The sequence below is a fragment of the Balaenoptera physalus genome (genome assembly GCF_965194825.1).
Source record: "Balaenoptera physalus genome assembly, chromosome: 1".
NCBI classification, from domain to species: Eukaryota; Metazoa; Chordata; class Mammalia; order Artiodactyla; family Balaenopteridae; genus Balaenoptera; species Balaenoptera physalus.
The window spans coordinates 27,604,944-27,626,396 of record NC_138882.1 but is presented as its reverse complement, the minus strand read 5'-3'; the positions used below and the strand labels follow the sequence as shown (position 1 = coordinate 27,626,396).

The following is a 21,453-nucleotide window of genomic DNA, read 5'->3' as shown; positions in this document are numbered from 1 at the left end:
GGGGCTACTTTTCATTGCGGTGCGTGGGCATCTCATTGTGGTGGCTTCTCTTGTTGCAGAGCACAGGCTCTAGGCGTGCGGGCTTCAGTAGTTGCAGCATGCGGGCTTCAGTAGTTGTGGCTTGTGGGCTCTAGAGCGTAGGCTCAGTAGTTGTGGCGCACGGGCTTAGTTGCTCCACGGCATGTGGGATCCTCCCGGACCAGGGATCGAACCCGTGTCTCCTGCATTGGCAGGCGGATTCTTAACCACTGCGCCACCAGGGAAGTCCCTAGCTGTACCATTTTATATTTCCATCAGCAATGCACAATAGTTCCAGTTTTTCCACATCCTCACCAAGACTTGTTATTTTCTGTTTTTATAATAGACATCCTAATGAGCATGAAGTATTATCTCATTGTGGTTTTGATTTGCATTTGATGACTAGTGATGTTGAGCATTTTTTCAGGTACTAATAAGCCATTTGTATAACTTCTTTTGAGAAATGGCTGTTCAAAGTTTTCATATTTTTTAACTGGGTTGGTTTTTCTGTTGTTGTTTAGTTATAGGAGTTCTTTGTATATTCTGGATATTAATTCCTTATCAGATAAATGCTTTACAAATGTTTTCTCTCATTCCGTGGGTTGTCTTTTCACTCTTTCGGTAGTGTCCTTTGATTCACATAAGTTTTAATTTTGATGATGTCCAACTTACGTATTTTTGGGGTTGATATTTTTGTGATATTGTAAATGGAATTTTAAAAATTCCTTTTCAGATTGTTTGTTTTTATTGTATTGAAATTTTTATTGTATTGAAATGTGACTGATTTTTGTGTGTTGATTTTATATCCTGCAACTTTGCTGAATGTGTTTATTAGCTCTATCAGGTTTTGTTTGTTTTTGTTTGTTTTTTTGGCAGAGTCAGGGTTTTCTACATATAAGATGATATCATCTGTGAACAGAGATGATTTTACTTCTTCCTTTCCAACTTGGATGCCTTTTATTTCTTTTTCTTGCCCAGATCATCTGGCTAGAACATCCAATACTATGTTGAATAGAAGACGCAAAAGAGAGCATCTTCGTCTTATTCCTGATCTTACAGGAAAAGCTTTGTCTTTCAGCATTGAAAATGATATTAGCTGTGGGTTTTTCATATAAGGCCTTTATCATGTTGAGGAAGTTTCCTTCTGTTCCTAGTTTTCTGAATATTATTATCATGAAAGGGTGTTGAATTTTGTCAAATGCTTTTTCTATATCAATTGTCCTAATCATGTGGCTTTTCTGCCTTCATTCTATTAAAGTGGTATGGAACTTTGATTGATTTTTGTATGTTGAACCAATCTTGTGTCCCTGGAATAAATCCCACTTGGTCATGATGTGTTATCCTTTTAATATATTGCTAAATTTGTCAAACACTGCATTTTACTGTCTGTCATTTTGTTATACTACCTTAATTCTTTCCTTGCCAATTTCTTACCCAACAGATAATTCTCTTGTTATACAAATTGTTCTATAACATAGAAAAAAAATTAAACGTTACCTAGTTTCATTATATGAAGGAAATAAATATAATTCTGTTAATACCCAACAAAACACCAAAAAGGGAAATTGTGAATTGTCATAACCAAATGGGATATGGATTATCTCACATGCAATTATTAACTATTTAGTAAGCATTTATTGAGATTTTAGTATGTTCCAGGCAGTGTCAAAGTTGTTCTCAAGGTATTTACAAGTATGGAAGGGGAGACAAATAAGTAAACCACTGATTACAACACAGTTTGATATAATATTATAATAGAGATATCCATGGATGCTACATGATTACATAGGAGGGTACCTAATTGAAAAAGAGGATGAGGGTAGCCTTCAGAAAGGTGTGTGTTACTCTTAAACTGCCTTGAATGATGAGTAGAATTAGCCCGGAAAAAGGAGAGGACTGTTCCATACAGAAGGACTATCAATCACAATGACAATGAAAAAGCATATTAATTGAAAAACTACAAAGATTTTCAAAGTGGAGAATCTGTATGGGAACGTGCTGAGAAATGGCATTTTTGAGATAAAAAGGGGGCAAGGTTGTAAAGGGATTTGTGTACCTGATTAAGGAGACTGAATGTTTTTTTTTTTAAAGACATTGGGAACCATTGAAAGATTTTAAACCAGGAAGTCATATGAGCAAAGTTTTGTTTTAGAAAGATCATCCTAGCAAAATGTGGACTATGGTTTCAAGGATGGAATGGGAATGGAGGGAAAGGAGACTGAAGGCAAAAAGACAGGAAGTGACTGTATTAATCCAGTTCAGAAGTGATGAAGGTCTAAACTTAAGCAGTGGCAGTGGAAATGGAGGGAGGGAGACAGATTTTAAAAGACTTTAATAAGTGGAATCAAAAGGTGTTGATGATCAAATAGAACTGTGAGGATGGGTTGTTGGAAACTGAATTAGTTGGGGTGATAAATTTGGAGGAAAGTGATCAGAGACTCAGTAAAAGACAGCAATGAGAAGGCGTAGCAGGTGATATGTCCTGAAGGAATGAAACTTAATGGAGAAGTAGTTTTTTAACATGAAGGTGAAACAAGAACTGCTATCAGACAAGTCCAGAACGTAGGACATTTTATAAGACATTGCATAGCCTGGTCTCTTCCACAAGCTAATTTCATAGGGGGATAGGAGACTAGGGAAGGATGAAGGACTGTTGTAGTTTAAAAGAGACCAAAAAATATTAAAACCAAATGTAGTACATAAACTTTAATTAGAGTGTAAGTTGAAAAAATAACTATAAAAAAGACATTATGGTACAATTTAGAAATTTATATATTGAAGAGATATTAGATGATCTTAGTGAATTTTTGTTAATTTTTAAGGATGTCATAATTATATTGAGGTTACGTAGGAGGATGTCCTTATTTTTAGGAGATGCATGTTGAAGTATTCAGGGATGAATAATTGTAATGTCTGCAATTTACTTAGAGACAGAGACATAGGGAAGAAGCAAAAAACGGCAAAATATCAGTCATAGTTTGATACAGGTGATGGGTATAGAGTTGTTTACCATATGAAGCTTTCAATTTCAGATTCAAACTTGAATTTGCAGTGTGCCCAGCAACTATTTATATAGCATTTACATTGTATTAGATATGATAAGTAATCTAGAGGTGATTTAGCATATATGGGAGGATGTGTGTAGGTTATATGCAAATACTATGCCATTTTATATAAGGAACTTGAGTGTCCTCGGATTTTGGTATCCGTGGGTCCTGGAACCAATCTCCCTGTGGATTCGAGGGATGACTTTTTTCAATTCGTGATCAGATTTTTAAATATAAGCTCCTCAATTTTTGATAGTTTATTACCAATGGGAAACTTTATGTAAAAATGTAAAAGTATTTTTCTCAACCACTAAAAAATTTAAAACAGTTGAAATTATATTTATAATCTCAAAAATGTATCCTTTTTAAATTGAAGTGTAGTTGATTTAAAGTATTACATTAGTTTCAGGTGTCCAACATAGTGATTCAGTGTTTATAGATTATACTCCATTTAAAGTTATTACAAAATAATGGCATATTTCCCTGTGCTGTATAATATATACTTGTTGCTTATTTATTTTATACATAGTAGTTTGTGTCTCTCAATCCTATAGCCCTGTCTCACCCCTCACCCTTTCCCTCTCCCCACTGATAACCACTAGTTACTGGTTTGTTCTCTATATCTGTGAGTTTGTTTCTGTCAAAGACTCCTCCTTTAATTAATAAATATAACTTAGAAAATTTTGTGATATAATGCAAATGGTTTTTTAGTCCAGTTGAACTTTCTCGTATCAGTTATTTAAAAATAATGGTGAAGATTTAATTTATATACCATGTATGTGTTGTTAGAGCCGTGAAGCAGGCTTGGCTGATACTAAAAGGGCACATCAGCTGCACAGGGATAGAATTAGCCAATATATGTGACGATAAGGATTGGGGGCTGTTTCTTAGAGCCACAAGCCTCCTCAGTCCCAACACTGGATTACATATTATGTTCCATGGACATGGGGAACACGAACTATTCCAGTGGCTCCATGGGTTCCTTGTCCATGGTGAGCAGTGGTGCATTTGATTTCTGGCTTCTGAAATAGGAGCCCATGTGGTAGATCACCTTCATGGCAAGTGTGGAGCAGTGGGTACCTGATAGCATTTGTTGCGCTTGCCACCTGTGTGACCAAGGGACTTGCCATCAGATCCTGTACTGCTTTGAGCCTCCTGCTAGGAAGCCCTGGAATAGTTGCGTTTTGCTGCCCAACCTCGACCTGGCCACACTGAGAAATGAGAGGATCAGTATTTTTGGATGCCCCTGTAATCCATTCACATCATACCTGTGTCCAATGGGTGAGGATTCCTGAGTTAGAAAAGTTCCAAATGTCAATTAAAGCATTATTTATTCCTGACAGATGACAATTGGAAAAAGGAGATTCCATGATCCAGTAAATTTGGAAAATGCTGCATTAAAGTTAACAAGTTTCTTTAGAATATCTCAAAGACTTTTTTTATTTTTATTTATTTTAATTTTTGGATGCGTTGGGTCTTTGTTGCTGCACACGGGCTTTCTCTAGTTCTGGCGAGTGGGGGCTACTCTTTGCTGCGGTGCATGGGCCTCCCACCACGGTGGCCTCTCCTGCTGCGGAGCACGGGCTCCAGGCACTCAGGCTTCAGTATTTGTGGTTTGTGGGCTCTAGAGTGCAGGCTCAGTAGTTGTGGCACATGGGCTTAGTTGCTCTGTGGCATGTGGGATCTTCCTGGACCAGGGATCGAACCCGTGTGCCCTGCATTGGCAGGCGGATTCTCAACCACTGCGCCACCAGGGAAGTCCCTCCCAGACATTTTTGATCATTGAATCCTTTTATTGAGAAGCACCTTGCAGAATGAGTGTGAAACAGAACACATTTTAGAAAACTTAGAAAATATTGATAAGAGGTTGTTAAAAGTTAGTAACTGTTTTTAATATAAAAATGTAGGCACAGGAATGGAAGAACACTGCCTTAGATTTATTAGTAATACCTATTTCAAAACACAAGTCAGCATTATATTTACTGGTAAAAGACCAGTATTCTAATCTATTAATGTTTTTAAAAAGCAAGGATTATCATTATCATTTTATGAATTAAATTTGTTTTGGTAGTTCTGGCCAGTGTCATAAGTCATGAAGGAGAAATAAGAAGTATGCATTTTGGAAAGAAGAGACAACATAAATTATCAGAAAATACAAAATAATTTACTGAAAAGGGATTATGAAAATAAAATTTTCAGGAAATAGATGGATATAAGATCAATAGCAAATTTTTAGAAATCAATATTTATCTCAACTTCTAGAATTTCCAAGGTTTCCAAAAAGATTCCTTCATATATCCACAAAATTCCTTAAATACTGAGGCGTAATCTTGGAGAATTTGTGTGTGGCTTATATGAGGAAAGCCATAATACATAACGTTTAACTTAGAGATTAAAAACAGGCTATATAGCTAATATGTATCTCTTAGATGTGAAAATTATTATTATTCTTTAATAAATTTATTTATTTATTTGGCTGTGTTTGGTCTTCGTTGCTGTGCACGGGCTTTCTGTAGTTGAGGTGAGCGGGGGGCTACTCTTCTTTGTGGTGCACGGGCTTCTCATTGCGGTGGCTTCTCTTGTTGTGGAGCACGGGCTCTAGGCATGCGGGCTTCAGTAGTTGTGGCACGTGGGCTCAGTAGTTGTGGCTCACAGGCTCTAGAGAGCAGGCTCAGTAGGTGTGGCACACGGGCTTAGTTGCTCCGTGGCATGTGGGATCTTCCCTGACCAGGGCTTGAACCCGTGTCCCCTGCATTGGCAGGCAGATTCTTAACCACTACACCACCAGGGAAGTCCAAAAACTATTTTAAAATGTTAATTCTTTCTCAACATACAGCCTCATTGCAATAGCAATAAAACTCCCAATGGTGTTTTATTTGGAATTTCTAAATTTTACTTGGATTTCGAAATTTCATTCGGAAGAATACACGGGTGAGAATATTAAAGAACATTCCTAAAAGAAGGCCAATAACAGTGGTAATAAGTATAATAGGATGGTAATGGTGTAAGACTAGAAATGCAATTCAGAATGGAATTGATAGAATAGACAATAGAACTAGTCTCCATCACATAAAGGATTATAACACATTATAAAGTAGGAGGAAAACTCAAGTGCTTAGTAAATTAAAAATTACTGGGCTTCCCTGGTGGCGCAGTGGTTGAGAGTCTGCCTGCCAATGCAGGGCACACGGGTTCGAGCCCCGGTCCGGGAAGATCCCACATGCCGCAGAGCAACTGGGCCCGTGAGCCACAATTGCTGAGCCTGCGCATCTGGAGCCTGTGCTCCACAACAAGAGAGGCCGCGATAGTGAGAGGCCTGCGCACCGCGATGAAGAGTGGCCCCCGCTTGCCACAACTAGAGAAAGCCCTCGCGCAGAAACGAAGACCCAACACAGCCATAAATAAATTAAATAAATAAATTAATTTAAAAAAAAAAAAAAAAAAAAAAAAAAAAAAAGATAAAAAAAAAAAAAATTACTAAAATAAGATTAGAAATTAATCTTTCACTTTGAATCATGACAAAATAACTTTCAGATGGATTTAAGAGTAAGTATATTTTTAAATTGTAGACGAAAATAGAATTGAGTATTCACCAAACCTATAGAAAAAGGATGATTTTCTCCCTCTTTTGGTGGTCCTTTCAAAGGATATGTTTCTAAACTTTAAAGGATGAGAAGAAATCTTAACAGATGTGACTAAAATAGAAACAAAAGATAATGTACTTTAAAAAATAATCTTAAATTTAAAAAGCAAACATCAGCTTTGTGCAATGGCAGTATTATAACCAGTGAGATTTTCCCAAGGTACTATTAAGACTAATAAGAGCATTCCCAATATCTAACACAAATTCAACTTATTGTATTTCAGCGAGATAATAAGACAAATGCACAAAGACGAATTGGGAAGAATGGTTCACTCAAGAATTATTGTAAAAACAAAAAAATTGGGAACTACCTAAATGTCTACAATTAGGGAGTTGGTTTAATAAATTATAATAAAGTTCTATAATGGAATATCAGACACTAAAAATTATAATGTAATAAATTTTGAGAATAAAAAGATGCTCACAGTTTATTGTTGAGTGAAAAATTAGAGGACAACATTAAGAGTAGTTAACTCTGCATGGTAGGATTTGAAGTGGTTTTAACTTAGTCTAAACTTCTTTCACTTTTTTTTTCTTCAGTAATCATGTTTGATTTTGGTGATCATAAAGGAGATGGAACTGTTTTCATTTTAGGAAAACAAATGAAAACAACTGACCTGGAAAATTGTTTTCAGTAATCATGACATAGGGTTAAGTCTTTATTATTTAAAGAGCTCATACAAATTGTTAAGAAAAAACAGAAAATCGCAGTAGGGATGAGCAGAGAACATGAACAGACAATTCATAACATAGAAAATAGAGGTGGTAAACAAGCATAAAGGATCATTATTTAGACTTACTTGTAAGCAAAGAGCCGTAAATTTAAATAATGAGATAACATTTATTTGCTTATTAAACTAGTGGAAGTTTGCTGCCATGTTATTTATTATAATAAAGAAAAATTAACACTATCAATAAATTATTACATTCCTTTGGTACTGTTCAGAATTGAAGGTTATGTTGCAACCTGGAAAAATAAAACATTTCAGTGAAGTAGTTAGGAGAATGAATGGTAGTTAATAAAAGGTTGTGTACGAAGAAAGGAAAATACAGCAAAATGTTATGTTAGTGGTTATGTTAGGGTAAAGGGAATATATTTATAATTAAAATAATTATCTAAACTCATACTTAATCTCTCCCTTTCCACTTTTTCTAGAAAAACTATTTGTTTTTCAAATAGTAAGTACAATATTCTCTCATCTAGAATATAGCAATATCCTCCTAACTGGTCTCTTTTCTTCTATCCTTGTTCCTTTCCAGGGTATTCTTAACATAATAGCCAAAGTGAATAGAAGCCAGACCATGTCACTTCGCTGCTTAGAACCCTCCAGTGGTTTCTCACCTCTTTCAAAGTACAAGACACCGTCCTTAAAGTAGCCTGCAGAGCCCTTATAGAATCTGTCCCCACCCCCAAACTCATACCTTTCTGACCTTATTTCCTACCATTCTGCTTTTCTTGTTCTCTCTGGCTAAAAAAATCTTCCTGCAGATATTTACAAGGCTGGCTCTTTCTCCTCCTTCTGGTCTGTGCAGCTGTCACCTTATCACTTAGGTAGGCCTTCCCAAACCACCATCCCATCCCATTCTCCCCTACCCACATTGCCAGCGCCCATGTCCCTTCCCTGCTTTATTTTTTCTAGCACCATTTGACTTACTGTGTATTTTACCAAGTGTGTATAAGCTTATGTATCTCCCCCACCACACACAAAATAGCTCCACGGAGGCAGGAATTTTTGTCTATTTTGTTCCTTGCTCTAACCGTAGCACTTAGAATAGTGTGTGGTACATAGTAGGTACTCAATCGATATTTACTGAATAAATGACGTTTTAATTGTTTCATCTAAGTAAGTTTTAGTCTCAAAACTAGTTTGAAAGTTTTTTGAGCGAGTGTAACATGTTGCTTTTGTATGCCTCCCACTCCCCAATTTCCATCCTCCTCAAGCATAGAGTAAAGCAAGACAGGTGGACACACTAGAGAAACACAATATCTGTGGCATTGGATTCCTTCTGCTTCTCAGGCTAGGATCTACCCAAACTGAGATGGAAGATAGGCTGGTGCTGGGAATGTTCTATATTTTGATCTGGGTGGTAGTTCAGCTCTGTGACTATATACATATATAAAAACTCAGTAAGCTGTGTACTTGAGATCAGTGCACCTTTGGTACTTTCTTGTTTGTGTATTATGCCTCAGTAAAAAAGTTTAAAAAAAAGCTCCATTCTTTGAGATCTCTAGAGGAAGTTAAACATGCCAAATGATACATTAAGAATATTAGGATATACCATGTTCTTGGATTGGAAGAATCAATATTGTGAAAATGACTATACTACCCAAAGCAATCTACAGATTCAATGCAATCCCTGTCAAATTACCAATGGCATTTTTATGGAGCTAGAACAAATCATCTTAAAATTTGTATGGAGACACAAAAGACCCCGAATAGCCAAAGCAGTCTTGAGGGAAAAAAACGGAGCTGGAGGAATCAGACTCCCTGACTTCAGACTATACTACAAAGCTACAGTAATCAAGACAATATGGTACTGGCACAAAAACAGAAACATAGATCAATGGAAAAAGATAGAAAGCCCAGAGAGAAACCCACACACCTATGGTCAACTAATCTATGACAAAGGAGGCAAAGATATACAATGGAGAAAAGACAGTCTCTTCAATAAGTGGTGCTGGGAAAACTGGACAGCTACATGTAAAAGAATGAAATTAGAATACTCCCTAACACCATACACAAAAATAAACTCAAAATGGATTAGAGACCTAAATGTAAGACTGGACACTATAAAACTATTAGAGGAAAACATAGGAAGAACACTCTTTGACATAAATCACAGCAAGATCTTGTTTGATCCACCTCCTAGAGTAATGGAAATAAAAACAAAAGTAAACAAATGGGACCTAATGAAACTTCAAAGCTTTTGCACAGCAAAGGAAACCATAAACAAGACTAAAAGACAACCCTCAGAATGGGAGAAAATATTTGCAAATGAATCAACGGACAAAAGATTAATCTCCAAAATATATAAACAGCTCATTCAGCTCAATATTAAAGAAACAAACACCCCAATCCAAAAATGTGCAGAAGACCTAAATAGACATTTCTCCAAAGAAGACATAGAGATGGCCACGAAGCACATGAAAAGATGCTCAACATCACTAATTATTAGAGAAATGCAAATCAAAACTACAATGACGTATCACCTCACACCAGTTAGAATGGGCATCATCAGAAAAATCTACAAACAACAAATGCTGGAGAGGGTGTGGAGAAAAGGGAACCCTCTTGCACTGTTGGTGGGAATGCAAATTGATACAGCCACTATGGAGAACAATATGGAGGTTCCTTAAAAAACTAAAAATAGAATTACCATATGACCCAGCAATCCCACTACTGGGCATATACCCAGAGAAAAACGTAATTCAAAAAGACACATGCACCCGAATGTTCATTGCAGCACTATTTACAATAGCCAGGTCATGGAAGCAACCTAAATGCCCATCAACAGACGAATGGATAAAGAAGATTTGGTACATATATACAATGGAATATTACTCAGCCATAAAAAGGAACGAAATTGAGTCATTTGTTGAGACGTGAATGGATCTAGAGAGTGTCATACAGAGTGAAGTAAGTCAGAAAGAGAAAAACAAATATCGTATATTAACACATATATGTGGAACCTAGAAAAATGGTACAGATGAGCCGGTTTGCAGGGCAGAAGTTGAGACACAGATGTAGAGAACAGACATATGGACACCAAGGGGGGAAAACTGTGGTGGGGTGGGGATGGCGTTGTGCTGAATTGGGCAATTGGGATTGACATGTATACACTGATGTGTATAAAATTGATGACTAATAAGAACCTGCAGTATAAAAAAACAAACAAAACAACTAAAAAAAAAAAAAGAATATTAGGAAGGGGGGAAAAAAGTAAATTGCAAACATCATAACATTTCACTCTTAAAGAGTTCGGTGTGCCTCTCCTAAGCGTAAAGACATTCTCCTACATAGCCTCTCCCCTGCCCAATAAAAAATATTAGGAAGGAGTTCTGCCATGTTCTTCCTTCCTAGAATTTCTAGTTATTGAAATTTTTGTTTTGAATTTAAAATTAAAATAATTTTTATTTACTTTTTCTTTTGCAGAGACAGCAGTAGCAGAATTTCACAAAAAAATCAAAGAAGCTTTTGAAGTATTTGACCATGAGTCAAATAATACAGTGGATGTGAGGTTTGGAAATGTTTTCTTCTAATTCTAAATTGCTGATACAACTTGTAAAGTAGAAGAGGGTTCATTCTCTTCTTTTTGCATTCTTTGGATTTATTATGCTATTTAAAGTACTTATTTTTCTGTGCCCTGTGAAAGGTCTTTTCTATCTGTTGCTTCGGATCAATACTGTTTCTTATTCTTCATAATCTGGTGGAAAGAATATATATCCACATTGCCTATTCTAACCTATAGACTAAATTCTGTGAATGAGGCCAACTCTACTATAGCTTTAGTACTAGACACATAGTTGGCACTCAGTGTGTATTTGTTGGGTGAATGCACAGAATTTTCTTTTAAAATACATAGGTATGGGGACTTCCCTGGTGGCCCAGTGGTTAAGGATCCACCTGCCATTGCAAGGGACACGGGTTCAATCCCTGGTCCAGGAAGATCCCACATGCCGCAGAGCAGCTAAGCCCGTGTGCCGCAACTACTGAAGCCCGCGTGCCTAGAGCCCATGCTCTGCAACAAGAGAAGCCACTGCAGTGAGAAGCACACGCACCACAAGGAAGAGTAGCCCCTGCTCGCCACAACTAGAGAAAGCCCACGCGCAGCAATGAAGACCCAACACAGCCAAAAATAAATAAATTTTAAAAAATAAAAAAAGAAAATACATAGGTATGTATAATCAAGCTATGAATGGGATATTACAAAGAAGGATTAATAATACTTAAACATGATACACTCCTCAAGTAAAATAACCAAAAGAACCAAAAGAACATAAAAAGGTGAGAAAAAGACATGAATACTGGTAGATCTAGAATGGAGGACAGGAGACAAAGAATAGTGTGAAGAAAGAAGAGGCAAAAGGTAGAGGAGATTATACATGCATATAACAGAAGCTGTAGAATCTATGCCACATATGTACATCAAAGAAAGGCAATGATACCATTGTTCCAGGAGACCAAGCTGAATGAGGAGTATTTGATGGGATCACAATCTCAAGAGTCAGAAACTAGTAGTACAGAGGCCGACAAAACAGTGGGAAGTGACTAAGTGCTTTTTTTTCCCCCTGCGTGGCTTGTGGGATCTTAGTTGCCAGACCAGGGATTGAACCCAGCCCCTCGGCAGTGAAAGCACAGAGTCATAACCACTGGAGTGCCAGGGAACTCCCAGGACTAAGTGCTTTAAATTTGAGCTAAACTGAATGAACAATAGGAGGTTTTATGTATGACAAATTGTAGCTACGGTCGTCCCTCGGTATCTACAAGGGCTTGGTTCCAAGGCACACCCCCACTCCTCCCCAACTCACCCCCCACCCCTCACCCCTCGAGGATACTAAAATCTAGGGATGCTCAAATCCCTTTTAAAAAGTGGCATAGAATTTGCATATTACCTACCTACATCCTCCTGTATATTTTATTTTTTTATATATAAATTTATTCATTTATTTATTTGTTTGTGTATTTATTTATGGCTGCATTGGGTCTTCGTTGCTGCGCGCGGGCTTTCTCTAGTTGCGGTGAGTGGGGGCTGGCTACTCTTTGTTGCGGTGCATGGGCTTCTCATTGTGGTGGCTTCTCTTGTTGCAGAGATCGGCCTCTAGGTGTGTGGGCTTCAGTAGTTGTGGCTCACGGGCTCTAGAGTGCAGGCTCAGTAGTTGTGGCGCTCAGGCTTAGTTGCTCCGCGGCATGTGAGATCTTCCCGGACCAGGGTGCGAACCTGTGTCCCCTGCAGTGGCAGGCGGATTCTTAACCACTGCGCCACCAGGAAGTCCCTCCCGTATATTTTAAATCATCTCTGATTACTTATAATACCTAATACAGTGTAAATGCTATGTAAATAGTTGCCTGTGGCATGTGGCAAATTCAGATTTTGCTTTTGGAACTTTCTGGGGTTTTTTCCCCCAGTATTTTACATCTGTGGATGGTTGAATCTTCGGATGTGGAACCCACGGATACGGAGGGCTGACTGTATATGTATTCCTTAGTCTCTCACACCTGAAGGTACAAGGTGCGATTGCAGGAAAGGAGAGTGATAAGTTCAGTCAGTTTCATTACTTTATAGTAACACCTTACAAAGTTTTGTTTGCTACCTCAACTATGTTTATGGGCTTTACTGCAGTGGATAAGGTAGAGAATGGAGTTAACTTGAGCACTGCAACTGTAGTCGCCCTTGTGGGAGCCTTGGCTCCGCCATTGTCAAGGAAGTGTGAGGGTAACGTGCAGGGCTGAGCACTGCACAGCTCCAAGTGGCGCCAGCCTCGCTGCGCGCATTGTGAATGACACTCCGTAGTGTGCGCATCCTAGCGGGAAACTGGGTGGGACAGTAGTGGTGGTTGATAGGCTTTGGGATGGGGTGGGGAGCTTGCGACTCTCACCTGCAATTTGAATAGCTAAATATATGGATGGCACGTGCCTTTACCTCAGACCTCTCACTGGAGCGGAAGGGTTCTCCCTGTCAGAGAAGTCAGGGAAAGTGCAAGAAGAACCAGGATAGCTTTATGAAAGAGAGGGGGAACAGAGAAGGGAAACCAGCATTTACTCAAGCCTTGCTCTCTGACGTCTACCTATAGTTGGGTGCTAAGGGTTTTTGTGTACATTACCTCATTTTAGTCTTTTTTATTTGTACGGTAAGGGTTTGGCATCTCCAGTTTTTGGAGACTAGGAGAAGGTAAATAGTTTGCTCAAGGTCATGTCAGCGTTTCTCTAATTTGGTGTCTTGCTGGACTGTGCCGCCCCCTCCCTCCCTGCTCCCCTCCACCCCACCCTTCATGGACTTCATGGGCTCGTCTCCTGCTCTGAGGCTTCCTGAAAGTAGCAGTGAAGAGAAACTTTCCCAAATCCCTTGGAGCAGTGATGCCAGGCCTTTTTTTGATAGAAGGGCCAATTCAGGGGAAATAAACATGTTTAGGGGATGCATCGTTTACCCATTCAGAATTAAAATAATTGTACTGAGGCCCCGACGAAAAGTGTATGTTCTTAAAATGTCTACTTTATAAAATGAAGTTACTAAGAAAATTGGCATTGTTTTTAGCACTAAAATATTAATGCTAAGCATATCTGAGTGGTAGGAACATGGATGAATGCAATTTCTAGTCTATACCCCTTCTGCTAATTTGTGTAGCACTTTCAAGTTTACAGTGAGTGTTCTCATGCTGCAGGTGTCATTCCTGTCCAGTCTTTATAAATCAGAAATTAAGGACCAAGAAGCAAAATGACTTGTCCAAGATCGAATAATAGGCTAGCCACAGAGCTGAAACTCAAATTAGTTTCTTCTGTTTGGGGCAGCTGTGCCGCAGCCCTGGAATAGGCCTGGGGATGCAGTGCTGAATAAGGTCTGGTCCTGCCTTGCCCAGCCTCAGCAGGCTCCTGTATTTGTAAAAACAGTTCATCTAGCTAGAATTTATTTTGGCATATGATTAAAAGTGAAGGTCTAAATAGATTTTTTTTTCAAATTGCTGAACAGTTCAGTTTATTTACTTCTTGAATTATTAGATCCACTTTATAATGTACTGCATTTTCTATAATTGAGTCTAATTTAGGCTATGTATTCTGATCTATTGCCTTACCTCCTGATCATATATACTAGGACAATCCTATATTAATTGCTATCAATTTATAGTATGCTTTACTATCTGATAGAACTAGTCTCTTTATTACTCTTCTTTCTGAACATTTTAATTAAGAATTGAAGGCAGTATTCTGTGTAGATTGAATGGTGTAAGGAAGGGTCTGAATGGAGTAAGAGTTCCAGAGACAGACATAATAGCTCGGTTTGGAAGAGACAGCTGTTTCTTGAGAGGCTTCCAGGGCATTTGGCTATTCCTGCCCTAATGTGCTTGATCCCTCAGTGACGCTGTTTCCCTTGAAGGGCAGACCGGCACCCCTTAACCTCTGCTTTGCATGAATTAAAAGATTTAATTTGAAATTTTAGCACATTAGGTGGAGTGGAGGTCTGGTATTGTGACTGCCAGGCAGCCAGTGGGTTTTTTTAAATCATTATGTAAAACATTATGAAATGGGCCCCTGCTGCTTTCCTCCTGGCTCTGAGGGGCAACCCTGGGGATTGGAATCAGACTTTCTGGGTTCATTCCTAGCTTTGTGACTGTAATTTATTTATTCTCTTTGTGCCTCAGTTTTTACATTTGCCACATAGGATTGATGTAAGTAAGTAGTTCTCAAAATGGTTTGGAGACCCCTGTGTATCCACAGGACTCTTTCAGGGGTCTGTGAAACCAAAACTATTTTCATAAAAAATCTGAGACAGTATTTGCTATTTTCATTCTCATTTTTCACAAGTGTATATTGGAGTTTTTCAAAAGCTACATGTGTGATATTGTAACAGATTGAATGCAGAACCAGATATGAGAATCCAGCTGCCTTCTGTTAAGCCAGACATTAAAGAGATTTGCAAACATGTAAAACAGTGCCATTTTTCTAATTAAATTTATTTTTTGTTTTGGAAAATATAGTTATTTTTCATAAAAATTTTATTTATGTAGGCATATAATAGGTTTATCATTATTTCTAAATGAATTAGTAAATAAATATTTTTAAACTTTGAGGTTTACTTTTTAGTATGGTAAATATAGATAAATATAACTCACACAAACAAAAGCTCTTTGTGGGTCTGAATAATTTTTAAGCGTGTAAAAGGGGTTCTGAGACCAAAAAGTTTGAGAACAACTGTTGTCAGTGGACGTTTTTAAAGCTCTTAGAACAATATTAACTTGGAATGAATTAGTTTGGGATTTAAAGCTTAGAACAATATTAGCTGGTATTATTATTCTACTTTATATTCTTGAAGTACATAATTTAGGTTTGTTTTTCCTCTATTTAATCTGGATTAACAGTGTTATATTTTACTCTCATAAGAATTTTTACTTATATCTGGGTGTTCTGTTTTGATCTTTTAAGTTCTGAAGCAGTTCATTTTATTTTCCATTTTCCTTGTTAAATAGTTTTTGAAGGTTGCATCTTGAAAAACATTGAGGCAAGTTTTCAGTAGCATTAATTAGGGGCATTTTTATTTTTCCTCATACAAAACATAGACCATAATACATTTTGACTTATATACATTTTCCTGCTCTGTGTTCAGATTTCAATCAATAAGTGTGATTGAAAATTATATTTTTGAATAGATAATATATACACATGGGGTAAAATTCTAAAGGTACAAAGAATATATAGTGATAGGTAAATCTCTTCACTTAGCTATCTGGTTCCCCTTTCTAAAGGCAAGATTTATTATAAGTTTCTCTAATTCTTCCAGAGATAGTCCATGCAAGTACAAGTGTGTGTATGTATGTATGTATTTTTTATTGTGGTAAATATACATAAAATTTACCGTTTTAACCATTTTTAAGTGTATAGTTCAGTGGTATTGAGTACATTCACATTATTTCCATCCATCTCCAGAACTTTCTTATTTTCCCAAAGTGAAACTCCATACCCTTTAAACAATAACTCCCCATTCTCCCCTCTCCTAAGCTCCTGGCAACCACCATTCTACTTTCTATCTTTATGAGTTTGAGTATACTAGGTACCTCATGTAAGTGGAATCATACAGTATTTGTCCTTTTGTGTCTGGCTTGTTTGACTTAGCATAATGTCTTCAAGGTTCATCCATGTTGTAGCATGTATCAGAATTCCATCCCGTAAGGCTGAATAATATTCCACTGTGTGTATATAACACATTTTGTTTATCCATCCATCTGTCCATGGACATTTGGGTTGTTTCCACCTTTTGGCTATTTGAATAATGTTGCCGTGAACACTGATGCACAACTGTCTTTTCAAGTCCCTGCTTTTAATTCTTTGGTTGTGTAACCAGATGTAGAATTGCTAGATCATGTGGTGGTTCTATGTTTAATTTTTTGAGAAAACACTGTACTGTTTTCCATGGTGGCTGTTCCATTTTACCTTCCCACCAGCGAAGCACAAGGCTCCAGTTTCTCCACATACTTGCCAATACATTTTGTTTTTTAAAATAACCATCCCAGTGGGTATAAAGTGGAATCTTGTGGTTCTGATTTGCATTTCCCTAATGATTATGATATTGAACATATTTTCATGTACTTATTGGCCATTTGTACATCTTCTTTGGAGAAATGTCTACTCAAGTCCTTTTCCCATTTTTAAACTGGATTGTTTGTTTTTTTGACATTGAGTTGCAGGATGTGTGTGTATTTTTACCATAAGTGGTGAGATATTATATAAATCACTATGCACTTTGCTTTTTTCACCTATAAATATATTTTGGTGACTATTCTTTATTAGTACATAAAGAGCTTCCTCATTTCATTATATGGATGTACCATAATATATTGAATTAATCTACCCTTGATGGGTATTTAGGTTGTTTCTAGGCTTTTGCTATAACAGTCCATGTTGCAAAGAATATCTGAGTATGCATGTCATTTTGCACAACTGAGACTTTTTCTCTAGGATAAATTCTTGGAAATATGTCAAATTGCATGAATATTTTTGGTAGGTGCTGCTATCTTGACAGTATATTCTCTCGCATCATTATACAAGCATGCCTATTTCCCCACTCCCTCTTAAAGTTTAATTATCAAACTTTGGAACTTTTGCCAATCTGATATGTGAAAATTAGAAACTCAGTGTTAATTTTCATTTCCCTAATTATAGACATCTTTTTGCATGTCTAAAGACAATTTGTATTTCCCTTTGTTTGAACTGGCAGTTCATGACCTTTCCCCATTTTTCCATTTAGTGATTTATCTTTTAATACATGAAAGATCTTAGCCTTAGGCTGTGAAATGTATGCCATCTATTTTTTGACTATTTCTACTTTCATGTATTCAGAAATTTTAGAAAAATTAATCATATGACACACCTTGTGAGCATGGATTTAAGTTTTGGAAACAAACAAAAGTCATTAGAGTAGTTTTAACAGAATAAATTTAATTTACCCTGAATAAAGCTAGTTTGGTAAAAAATAAGGCACACTCCACAAGGAATACCCCTAAAGTAAGGAAGCTTGAGAGTTTCCTGGTGGTCCAGTGGTTAGGATTTGGTGCTTTCACTGCCATGGCCCAGGTTCAATCCCTGGTTGGGGAACTGAGATCCTGTAAGCTGCAGAGCGCAACCAAAAAAAAAGGAGTAAGGAAGCTAATTTTTCCATGTAGCTGATAAATTTAATTTGAAAGTAGCTCTAATCTTGTTCACAAACATATCTAGTTTTTATTTATTTATTTATTTTTGGCTGTGTTGGGTCTTCGTTTCTGTGCGAGGGCTTTCTCTAGTTGCGGCAAGCGGGGGCCACTCTTCATCGCGGTGCGCGGGCCTCTCACTATCGCGGCCTCTCTTGTTGCGGAGCACAGGCTCCAGACGCGCAGGCTCAGTAGTTGTGGCTCACGGGACTAGTTGCTCCGCGGCAACCAGGGCCCAGGACCAGGGCTCGAACCCGTGTCCCCTGCATTTGCAGGCAGACTCTCAACCACTGTGCCACCAGGGAAGCCCCATGTCTAGTTTTTTATAATCTATGTTCTTTTCATCTTTGATTCTAGCAATAAAAGTACACTAGAAGTCAATAAAGTCAGTTGCTGGCTCTATCAGTGTTTTTTACAATAGGCCACCTCTTTTTATTTCATTTTGCTTATTTATAAAATTGAAATAATAATACCTGCATGACTTAAGCCACAAGAATATTGAGTATCAAGTGAAAAAATATGACTTTTGAAAAGTATATAAAGTTAGATCAACATATATTTTTAAACACTCAATTTTAGTCAATTCCGGAACAGATTGATACTCAAGAATTTGGTGAACAAAAGTGAGGTAGAGTCCAATGCTGGTTTTAAAAGTTCTAGTCTTTCCGTTTTCTCCAACCAGATCCATCTGAGCCATTCCTAAGCTTCAGTGCTTTTGCAGAGTGACCTTATTGTTAGTATTCCACACTATTTTGTGTTTATTTTATACCTGCCACATCTATAAGAGATTCTTCCTAATATTTCCTTGTTTTTTTAGTCTTTAGGCAAACTTATGCAGTCTAGCAGCCTCAGGTATCCTTTTGCTAATGCAGAGAGTCTTTTTTTCACAGCTTTCATCTCAACTCAGCATGAGTCTCTGGGGGCATGCAACACCCAGTATTCATTTATTTTACTGATAAGGAGACAGGTTTCTTAAGCAGTTGGCAAGAACCTTAAGTGTATTAGATCTTGTCTAAAATTCAGTAAGATATAGGTAATAAGAACCTTTTTGTAATGATTTAGAAATAACTCTTCCTAAGAGGACTGGAGGTGCCATAAATATTACTTGTACTTCTTCACTTTTTAAAATTTATTAATTTATTTTTGGCTGCATTGGGTCTTTGTTGCTGTGCACGGGCTTCTCATTGTGGTGGCTTCTCTTGTTGTGGAGCATGGGCTCTAGGCATATGGGCTTCCGTAGTTGTGGAACATGGGCTCAGTAGTTGTGGCTCACGGGCTCTAGAGCACAGGCTCAGTAGTTGTGGCACACAGGCTTAGTTGCTCCGTGGCATGTGGGCTCTTCCTGGACCAGGGCTCGAACCCGTATCCCCTGCCTTGGCAGGCGGATTCCTAACCATTGTGCCACCAGGGAAGTCCAACTTGTTCACTTTTAATACTATTTTTGAAGAGAAGTTAATACAACATTTCACAATTCATTTTTATCAGGTAGTAACAAGTGTGAGCAGTGTGGAGAAATGGCATGGACAGTTTCCCCAAGCAATTATTACCTGAGAAAGCTTGGGGCCACTCAAAGAGCTTTTGAAAAACTGCATAGGTAAATGGGCCTGCATTTTGTGGAATGGAAAAGTATATTTTAAAAGAGGAATGGGATTGTTGGACCCACAGACCCCTTGATAGGGGATGAATTTTTATAATTTTATTCATACAATGATAATTCACACACATGAATAAGATAAATGATGAAATAAGACTACGTGAGTAACTTGGATAAATTTCAAAAATAATGTTGAGTTTAAAATACTGCAAAAGGAAGTGAACATTATGATAACTGCATAATGTAAATTTTAAATGTACAAAGTGATAGTCTATTGTTTATGAAGACAAATACATGCATGAGAGTGATAAACATTATCCTTAGAAGAGTGGTTGCACCTGAAGATGGAGGGAGAGGGATGAAGAGTGGAATTTTAGTTGTTTCTGCAATGTTTTATTGTTAGGGAGCAAAATCTGAAGCAAATAAATGTGGCAAAATGTTAACTTCTGTTAAATCTTGGTATTGGATATAAGGCTGTCTGTAATTTTTTGGGGGGGTGGGTGGGGGCACACCGCGTGGCTTGTGGGATCTTACTTCTCTGACCCGGGATTGAACCCAGGCCCTTGGCAGTGAAAGCGCAGAGCCCTAACCACTGGACCACCAGGGAATTCCCTGTAATATTTTTTTCTGTACTTTTCTCTGAAATAGTTCACAATTATACATAAAAATAAATATTTTTAAAGAGTGGTTTATATCTTATTTCACCGTCTCACTTTGAAGTCGCTTTGTAAAAAACTGGTTTGCTTGTAATAGTCCTTCTGATGAACTGTGATTAAAGAATCACTTAAAGTTTAAAAAAATTATCCCGAATTCTACCTCTTGAAATAACAATTATTAATGTCAGAGAACTATTATTCTAGATCTTTTTTATCCATGTGTAATAGGATAAGTGGATAAAAGGGTGGGGAGTTAATAAGAAAGAAGGAAGGAGGAAAGGGAAGGAAGGAAAAAGAAAGAAATTATGGAAGAAAAAAGTCTAGCGTATAATCTCCACAAGGACAGGGGTTTCTGTCTGTTTTGTTCACTGCTGTATTTCATCACCTAGAACTGTGTTTGGCACGTAGTAGATCACCAATAAAACTTATTAAATGAAGGAAGAGACTATTCCTATAAAAATAAGATCACAATAATCATGGTCTTTAAAAATAAAAGTATTAATTTTACTTGAATGTAACACAAGAAAAAAATTAATTTAAATTGAAGAAATTGTGTAACCTCAAATGTTTGTTAGCCATGAGAGACATTATGTTAAATTCAGAAAAGATAACAAGAAAAACATTAAGAGGTTGTAGTCACTGTGTTTTTTAAAAAAACTACCCATTTCAAATATAAAAGTATCAGCTGACTTCCTGCTGTAGAAGATGAAGGTGTTAGTACTTTCAAAATTCCTTCTAATTTTTCTCCCTCAAGCCCCCCCACCCCAGTTTATCTTAGGTATGTTATTATTAATATTTTTACATTGACAAGGTAGAATGTTCACACTTTAGTATTCATGCAATCTTTTAGTATATTTTTCCCACAGTTCAATGGAATTTCTGCTAACCACCATTTCCTCCTCCATCCTTGAATTCCTTGATTTATTTCTGTTGTCTAGATTCTCTTGTTTTTTTTTTTTTTTTTCAGTAAGTGCTCATGGGTATTTTTCCCTGAGTTCTTTTGTCTTTATTTTATTTTTTAAATTTTTATTTTATATTGGAGTATAGTTGATTTACAATGTTACATTAGTTTCAGGTGTATGGCAAAGTGATTCAGTTAT

At 37.2% G+C, this 21,453-nt stretch overlaps 1 protein-coding gene across 5 annotated transcripts in view; it reads left to right on the top strand.

The window, feature by feature from the left end:
- DRC8 (dynein regulatory complex subunit 8) overlaps positions 1-21,453 on the top strand; it is a 129,384-nt gene that overhangs the window by 61,519 nt on the left and 46,412 nt on the right. For 3 of the 5 annotated variants that reach the window (XM_082471152.1, XM_082471153.1, XM_082471156.1), the window contains one exon: positions 10,863-10,947. In XM_082471152.1, coding sequence (XP_082327278.1) covers positions 10,863-10,947 — 85 coding nt within the window. The remainder of the gene's footprint in view (positions 1-10,862; positions 10,948-21,453) is intronic. The other 2 variants (XM_082471154.1, XM_082471155.1) reach the window with 1 other exon arrangement.